Consider the following 9,370-nt stretch of genomic DNA (forward strand, 5'->3'; position numbering starts at 1 on the left):
CTTTACATAATATTTCATAATACTATTTTACCCTTTATCTTATATTATTTAATTTTAGTCAAACCTCCTACCCTAGAATAATTAAGAATATTTTAGTAAATTTATAAATTACAATACAATACGATACAGTCAAACCAAACAATAAAAATGTTATTAAACAACAACAAACAATATAGTCTAGCCAAACATTGTATCTACCATAGAGTACAATACAATACATTATGAAACAAGGGTAACAATGATCCAACCGATAAATCGATAACTAATAAATTGAATTAATAAATTTTAAAAATCAAACCGATACGTAGCCTCCGTGCAAATCAAAAGCAATTCAATACTCAAAAAAAGTATTAGTGGATTGTGTTACGACAATTTTTTACTTTAAACGATATACCCAGTGAAATCTGCATGATAAGTGTCAGTTTTGACTTATTTTAATCCCATAAACAAATTCTTTTAATGTAAACAATGAACGATAAAATAATTAATGAGCTTAATATTTTTTTTCCATTTCAATGAGCCTCGTTTTAACTTCTTTTCACCTTGATAAGGAAAATAATAAATACAAATACTCCATATGTTCAATAATAGTTGTCTACTATTGATTTGATAAATATTAAGGCCTAGGGGCCCTTATTAAAGATAAGCCATCTAAATATTGAAAAATAAATACTCATTTATTAGCAAGGGTAAAATAGACATAACATGGTAAATTATTTATTGATTTTATAAATTGGACAAATATCGTTGGACATCCCAAAATAACATACATGGGCAAGTAAAGATAGACAGAGGGAGCATCATTTGTCAAGTTATCCATAGGGATGGCAATGGGGCGATGTGGGGAGGGGGTGGGGCGGGTTGAGCTTAACCCGCATAATTTTTAATCCGCCCCACCGGCCCCGCATAGACCCGCCCCGCATAACTTTTTAAATATTTTCTTTTTCTAGTTAAGTTTGATAATAAAAATAAAATTCAAAAAAAGAAATTCATTTTTTCATTAAGTTGTATTAATTTAATAGGATAGTAACTTAAAATTTTATTTTTTAGAGGTCAATTGGTAACATGTAAGAAATTCTATTATTTTTTATTGAACCATTTTCATTTACTATCTTGAATATTTTAGTAGTTTTAATGAAATTATTTTAATAAATAATTCTCTATCACTCTTATAACATGTAAGAAGTTAAAATTAAATTTGAACTCACATGAAATCGCATATACCCGCTACAAGAGAACATGTGATTAGCTACCGATGTTAGCTTTGAATCTAAAATCCCTAGCTAAAATATAATATTAGCTATGAAATTACTAGGAAATACGTATTTCCTAGCAAACGTTTTGACTTCAAAATCTAGGTAGATAATCGCTAGGAATAGTCCCTAGCTAAACTGTAGCTTCGCAATTCCTCTAGCTAAGTCTAACGCTAAATATTTTCTGGAATCTATTGAAACAAAATTTTTGGTGTACCAATTTCTAACTCCTATTCATAACTCTCTGTCTAAACCTAATGATCATATGTTGTTGCGGATAATTAATTATGAAATTAAAAAGTTTAATTTTGCATTTGTCATGGGACATGATGTTGCTTATATGGAGAAGTTATGATATTGAATTGTGTTAAAATAGTTTTTCTTTCTGAAGAATATTTTGTTATCTTGTGTTTGCAGATGATTAATTTGATTATGGTGATTTGTATATTAGGTTGAATTTTAGATGGTTTGTTCTCTACTCATCAGTTTGATTAAATACATTTCTAAAGGGCATACCATTTTGAAATGGTTGTGCAAATAAATGCATAAGTATAGTTAATGAATTAGTGTAATTTGAATGGATTCAATTATTTATTTCATGATATGTGAAATTTTAGTAATTTTGGTTGCTTCTAAAAGTAAGCTAGGGGTCATGAAAACATATAACAAATCAAGCCAAGAAAAAGCTATGATGTTTACATATTAGTGTCCAAGCAAAAGAGAGTTGTTTGCTATGAAGTTACCTAGGAATAATCCTAGTTATTATTTGCTTGGATATGTTGCCTAGCAAAATATTCTAGCTACATTAGCTAGGCTAACAACGTTTTCCTAGCAAAATTTTAGCTAAGAGCGTATTAGCTACAAAAGGTTGCTACGGTCATTTTCCTAGCAAAAATGATGTTAGCTAGGAATTTTGTAAGTTAGCTAGGGATTTAGTCTCTCGCTAATGGCATGCTCTTTTGTAGTCAATACGCCCCGCCCCGTCCCACATTAATTTTTAAAAAACCTACTTCAATCCGCCCCGCATCCCACCCGCCCCGCTCCATTGCCATCCCTAGTTATCCATACTTATTACTCTCTTTGTTCTAAATAAATTACTCCATTTGTTCCTAATTACTTGTCCAATTTTCCCTTTTTACTCGTCCATGTTGACAAAAAGAAAGTACAATTTCTTTACATGTTATACCCTCAATTAATTAATTTTGAAAAAGATAAATTTCTTGAAAATTTTAAAGTTTTAATTCATCCACTTCATAATTAGTAAGGACAAAATATTAAACTTATTATGTCATCATTGTTTTCTTAATAGATATGTCAATTCAAAAGTGAACAAGTAATTAGAGAAATTGTGAGTAATTTTTAGAGTGTTGCACATCCTTAAGAAAGTTAATAAATGACATTAATTAAAGAATAATTTGCAATATTATCTTTTTGCTTTTTTCACAAACTTTTCTTACTCCCCTTTTCAAAATAATTGATATTTCTTTATCGTTTTATTTTCGTATTTTATCCTTCATTCATTATTTTTTTAGGAAAATAAGTTGAAAATAATTAAAAGAATAATAGCAGAGAGTAGCATGTCATTAAACATTTTTTTGTTTGTAAAAATATGTTATATCCCAACTTTTTACTTTTATCAGTCTATGGTTGAAAGAAAAAAGGCGGAATGGCCTGGGAGACTCTTGTACTTGACTTCATTTGTAAGTTAAATCCTTATACTTACGACTTTGTTAATTGAACCCTTAAACTTATTGAAAAACAATATTTTAAGTCATTTTCTCATCCTATGTGTGTGCGTGTAGTACACTTGTTTACACATGGAATTCCATGTCATTCTTAATGACACATAAGAAATTAAATGTCAAAAAAAAAAACTATTTTTCATATTCTGAAAATTTTGAACATAATATTCTCCATATTTGCTCTCAAATTGAGCACCAAATTCATGTCAAATGGGTGAAATTCTTACCTATTTGACTTTAATTTCACATTCACATAAACAAACCCAACGAATTTCCATTACAATTTTGAATTTATTTCATAAAAAATAACAAAACCCATTTATTTTTCTCGAAGCTTCATCAAGCATATTAATGAAGTTTTTTCAATTTTTCAAAACCCACTATCACCCTTCACATTAGCTCATACAAAATTCAAAAAATACTCACGAAGTTGATATTTTAGGGTGGAAATGTGGAAAACGAAAAGGACTACAAGTGATCTTGATTTGCCGCAAAAGAAGAAATTTTTGAGAAAATATTTCGGGGTGGTGCAGAAGAAATTTGGTTGGGTTGGATGGATGGAGGGACAGTGGCGTCTCTACGAAGAAGATGACTTACCATCTTTCTATTTTTTGGCGTTCTTTTTTAAACTTTTTTTTTTTAATGATGTTTAATAGAAAATATTATACTCACTCGCCTTAACACGCGTGGAATTAACTAGGGGTGGGTATAAATACCGAAAAACCGAACCGAATCGAAAAAATTCGGTTCTTCGGTGTTTCGGTTCGATGTCGGTTTTTTTTCCGGAACTTTGGTTCTTCGGTTCGGAGTTCGGTGTAAGGATCCCGAAACTACGGTGCACCGAAGAACCGAAGTTTTATTAAATAAATTTAAAAGTATTTATTATATTACTTAATTTTTAACTTTACTTGGCCCATTTCAATTTTTATATTTAGATCCTAAACTTAAATAGCAAAAATCTTAATAACAAAATAGTAAACCCTAAAGACCTAAAGTCTAACTAAACAAAACTCAATTTAATTCAAGTTTGAGCAGCAACTTGGTGTTTCTACTTTTTACTTTATGATTTTATCATTTTATGTTGTTACTTTGAAGTGAGAACAACAAATTGATGCTCTTACCTTCTATTGTTAGATGGTTAGTTGTTATTTTGAAGTTTGAAGTGTGAATTGAATAACAGTTGTTACTTTATCATATTCTTTTTTTTATTTTTGTTGACACCGAAAAATTGATTTTAAAACACCGAACTAAATCGAACCGATCTAGTTTGGTTTGAAATATGGTGCACACTTTTCTAAAATTGAATACCGAAGAACCGAACGCCCACCCCTAGAATTAACCATTATTCTAAGTCAGCAATATCGGTGCCACATGTATTCGATCAATGGTCAAAAGTGTTTAAAATATTGTGTTTCAATAATTATAAGAGTTCAGTTGACAAAATCATAAGTACACGAATTTAACTTACAAACAAAGCCAAGTACAAGGGTCTCTTAGATTATTCCGTCAAAAAAAATTTGGACAATTAAAGAGATTGTCCCAACAGCTACTTTAGTTGTTCGAAAAAAATCACCAAATTATTGAAAAAAAATATTTTCTCTCCAATTCACAAAATTCATATAATCCAAAAAACAAATAAAAACAAAAAAAATACAATAGGTAAGAGAGAAATAGAGAATGCTATAAAAAATTCAAATGAGTCCCAATTTGTCACTTTTATTTAATTGATTGAAGACTCAAGATCTTTTGAGCTCATTTTTCTCATACTAGAATAGTAGCTAACCAGTGCATCCCCTGTGTAGCTTCTTCTCATCAAGCATTTGGTGTTTGAAAATGGAGCACAACTCCCAAATCCAAATTCCTAAAGTAAAATTGGGCACACAAGGGCTTGAGGTAATACAAATTTTCAGCTATGATTTCAATTTCTGTTCTTTTATTAAAAAAAAAAACAAAACTTTATAAGTTAAGCATTCTTGTAATTTATGCACAAAACTGGAACTGGAGCTGTAAAAAAAATTTTGACAACCAATTAGCCCCCATTTGGGCATAAATTTTGAAGTTGAAACTTGAAATGAGTTTTTGAAACTGTGATTTTTGGAAGTTGAAGCTGTGTTAGCTTACTTTCTGGTGGATCTTTTTATTATTTTTTTTGGTTCAGAATCCATTTTAGATTTCTGGGTTACCATGTAAACAGCTTCACTGTATACATATTATCTTTTTCCGAAGTTAAAGCTATAGTATTGAAAAAAAAAAAAAGTAAGAGAAATTTTAATGGTGTAAGAGTTTGACAATTTTATTTTGAAAAAAAGAAGAGAAAATGATTATGATCCCAAGATTGTAGCTAAACTTGGAATGGGTATCAATATGAAAGCAGAAATCTTAGTAGCTCAGTTTATTGGTGGTCTGAACTTTAACCTTGTTGGTGAGAGGCATCGATTCTCCACCTTATAATCTCCATCCCCTACCCATTTTTTTTTAAAGGGACATCAATATGAATTTATTTTTACTTGTGTCTTTGTGCCCACAAAGGTAGGGATAAGGTCTACGTATACCATACTCTCTCCAGACCTCACTTGTGGAACTATACTGAATATGTTGTTTGTTGTTGCTGCTTGTGTTTATACCTATCCAGAAACTTGGTATTTTTTTTCCTTTTTAGCTTTTTGCCTTCAACAAAACTGAGTCACAAAGCTTATAGTTACACTTTGTACATGCAATTATCCCACTTTTCATTCTCCTTGAGTATCTTATCATTCCAGCTATTCACTGAACTGAGAGATTAATGTATTTTGACTGTTTGAAGAAAAAGGTTGTTCAATCTAGAAATTATGAAATTCTTGCGAGTGATGATAAAATTCTTGCTAAAAGAAAAGCCAACAGATTACTTAGCTTCTACGTTATAACAGAAATTTAAACAATTAGATCAATCTTTTCTTGTTGCTAGGTCTCGAAACTAGGCTTTGGCTGTTTAGGACTTTCTGGAATATTAAATACTCCTCTGTCACATGAAGCTGGATGCTCAATCTTAAAGGAAACATTCAATAAAGGCATCACCTTCTTTGACACATCCGATCTATATGGACATGAAGGCGACAACGAAATAATGATTGGAAAGGTATGTTCGGTTTGATGATGGAAAGAAAGGATAAATGTTCCGTTTGAAGATTTTTGACCAATAAAATCACTCAAGTGTTTCTGAGACATGTTTTTCTTTCTTAAGCTATCACATTTTTACTGTTACCTTTGTCAAAAAAAAGCTATCACATTTTCTTTTCGTTAAAGGTCATTTTGCGATAACCAGGCGCTGAAGCAGCTTCCTCGTGAGCAAGTCCAACTGGCAACCAAATTTGGGTTGTTAGTTTCTGAGGACTTCCAGTTTCATGTCAAAGGCACTCCAGAACATGTACGGAAATGCTGCGAAGAAAGTCTGAAGCGGCTTGATGTAGACTACATCGATCTATATTACCCTCACAGAATAGACACAACTGTGCCAATAGAGGAAACTGTAAGTTCGATCTTTATCCATTGTTCTTACCTATTCTGATGTATGTAGTACAAGGTGAACTTGATTTACTTGAACCAACTTAATGATTGAAGATGGGGGAACTCAAGAAATTAGTGGAGGAGGGAAAGATTAGGTACATTGGCTTATCGGAAGCCAGTGTGGACACAATTAAGAGGGCACATGCTGTTCATGCCATTACTGCTGTACAATTGGAGTATTCTCTTTGGACCCGTGATATAGAAGAGGATGTCATTCCGCTTTGTAGGTGTGTTCGAAATTAATAACTTTCCTTCCTCTCAAAAATTAAGCCATATCCTTAATATTTTCCTTGCCTCCTTTATTCAGGGAACTAGGCATTGGGATTGTTGCCTATAGCCCCCTCGGCCACGGTTTCTTTGCTGGGAAGGCAGTGACAGAAAGCTTGCCTACGGGAAGTATAATGGTAAGTAAATGCTAGAAAAGCATATGAAGATCATGGTCGATACTATTATCAGCTATGTTGCTCGGACTCTCCAAAAATGCAGCTGCACCCGTGTGGGATCCTCTAAAGATGCACTACTTTTGGACATGCACCCAAGTGACATTTTTGAAGAGTCCGAGCAACATAGGGTATCAGTGAGGTATCATATATCATTGTTACTATCATCTAGTGATAAAGTATTCATCATTCATCTTTTATTGTTTGTTACAACCATGTAAATAGAGAGTGAACACGGTTTGAAAGAACTGACAGAGGAAATGGCACAGCCAGCCACTTTTATGTCGCTTTTGTAATATAGCAACATAGTGTAAAATAGGGATACATGGTTCTTTTGAGGTGCTTGAAAATGAGACCTTAGTACAAAAAAATTGATTACATGTTAGGGAGTTCAATAAAGATGAATTAAAAAACGTGGAGTTAGGTTTGTTATTTGAGTCTCTTTTTTACTTCAGGGCTCGCACCCAAGGTTTAATGAACAGAATTTGGAGAAAAACAAAGTTCTATACTCACGATTCGCTAGCTTAGCAGCAAAGCATGGTTGTACACCTCCTCAACTAGCATTAGCATGGCTTATGCATCAGGGAGATGATGTGGTTCCAATACCTGGTACGATACCTTCTTCATTACATATGTTTATACACATCAAGTTACATTTTCTACTGCAATACTTTCATGTATCTAAATGTACGCGTATTCAAGACTAGCTGTCCTCCCCTTCCATCCATTGTGGCGAAATAATCTAGTGGTGTCTTGTTTAACCTTTTATATGAGTTGAAATACTCTGCTGCTGTATTGCAGGGACAACAAAGATCAAGAACCTCAATGACAATGTCCAATCTCTAGGAGTGAAACTTACACCGGACGATTTGAAGGAAATTATTGACTCAGTTCCTATTAGTGAAGTGTGTGGAGAAAAAGACGATGCAGTGATCTCAAAGTACAGTTATCGGTTTGCTAATACACCATTAAAGCAGTAAAATTGCGTCCGCGATTACTGGTGTAAATGGACTAAATCACCATTATGTGTTTCAATAAGTGAACTCATCCTTTGATTGTCTACCCCTTGTCAATTTAATTGCCAGGATATTGACATTCCTAGGTTAAGCTTCCACAAGCAAATTTTATGCTATAAAACATTCTCCTTTTATCATTTAAAATAGTTTTGTTGTTGTTTTCCTACCAGTACTATTAATAATGACATCATAATAGCAGTATATTCTGTAAATTACCCTTCAAAATCTAAAAGACATATACAAAATTTGCTTGACTTTCGAAATTCTATCAATGACACATAAATTGGGACAAAGAGAATATTGAAATACATATAAAGTATTATTAACCACAATAATCAACAACTTAAAATTTAAAGAACTTACAAAAAAATTGTTTGACCGTTAAAATTTTATTAATGTCGCATAAATTAAAATTAAAATTAAAAATAAAAATAAAAATATATGTTGGGCCCGTGCTAGCACGGGCTACTATAACTAGTATATACATATACAACAACTAGAGCCGTCAAAATGGGCTTAGCCCATGGGGCCGGCCCAACCTACCCGTTAGTGGGATAGGGTTGGGATAGAAATTTTCAAGCCCATTTAAAACTAGGCGAAATGGTATGGTGGACCCTTATACTTGTATCAGTTTGTAGTATGAACCCTTCTACTTACACCTTTGTCATCTGGACACTTAAACTCAATAAAACGCAATTTAACAAACCCCTCTGACCATTGATCATGCTTACGTGGCATTAGGATGTCTGAGTTGGCCAAAGTGTGTAACTACACGCCTATTAAGGCGAGTGAGGAGCATTTTTACTTTAAAAAATATTAAAAATTATAAAAAAATAATTTTAAAAATATTTTTAAACCATTAATTAAAAAACTCCTTCTTCACCCATTACATCTCATTTTCAGCCATATTCATCCCCTACCCAACCCTTTTTTTCTTTTTTTCCACAATCTATTTTCATTTATTTAGATTATCTTGGGCACCTCATTGAGTCAACTAATTCACCAATGGAGGGAGACAACGATGCTAGTGGTGCGATCGCCGGACACCATTGATACATAGTGGAGTGAGAGAGAGGCGCAGCTGGTCAACGAAGAGAAAAACGAGGTGGGTGAGGGTGCGAGGATCTAATCATGGTGGCGAAAATGGTCGTGATGTGTGGCGGAGATGAAGGCAGGTAAAAGAAGGAATATGAGTGGTTTCGCCGGCAACAATGGCGACGGCGGCGACGGTTTGGACCATGAAACAGTGGGAAGGGGAGAAACAATAATGGGTAGATTTCGACGAGTTTCACGGCAGAGATTGGTGTGAAATTGTATTTGTAAGCAATTTGGGGTGTGAAAATAGTATTCGATGTTGGATTACGAAAAGTTTGGCC

General features: G+C 33.0%; 1 protein-coding gene across 1 annotated transcript; it reads left to right on the forward strand.

The window, feature by feature from the left end:
• Positions 1-4,755: 4,755 nt before the first annotated feature.
• LOC125839498 (perakine reductase-like) lies at positions 4,756-8,138 on the forward strand. Its single transcript, XM_049518473.1, has 7 exons — positions 4,756-4,888; positions 5,940-6,110; positions 6,297-6,500; positions 6,593-6,765; positions 6,846-6,942; positions 7,434-7,587; positions 7,780-8,138. Exons 1-7 carry the CDS (start codon positions 4,829-4,831, stop codon positions 7,956-7,958), a joined length of 1,038 nt encoding a protein of 345 aa, XP_049374430.1. The 5' UTR covers positions 4,756-4,828; the 3' UTR covers positions 7,959-8,138.
• The last annotated feature ends 1,232 nt before the right edge of the window (positions 8,139-9,370 follow it).

The sequence above is a fragment of the Solanum verrucosum genome, unplaced genomic scaffold (genome assembly GCF_900185275.1).
Source record: "Solanum verrucosum unplaced genomic scaffold, falcon-dt-bn FXZP01000306.1, whole genome shotgun sequence".
Lineage (NCBI taxonomy): Eukaryota > Viridiplantae > Streptophyta > Magnoliopsida > Solanales > Solanaceae > Solanum > Solanum verrucosum.

What these genes read in the sequence shown, in the direction of transcription:
- LOC125839498 (XM_049518473.1), top strand. Translation starts at nt 4,829, where the DNA reads ATGGAGCACAACTCCCAAATCCAAATTCCTAAAGTAAAATTGGGCACA. An exon ending in CTGTGCCAATAGAGGAAACT is followed by an intron (nt 6,501 to 6,592) that starts GTAAGTTCGATC and finishes TAATGATTGAAG; the next exon opens with ATGGGGGAACTCAAGAAATT. An exon ending in TGATGTGGTTCCAATACCTG is followed by an intron (nt 7,588 to 7,779) that starts GTACGATACCTT and finishes GCTGTATTGCAG; the next exon opens with GGACAACAAAGATCAAGAAC.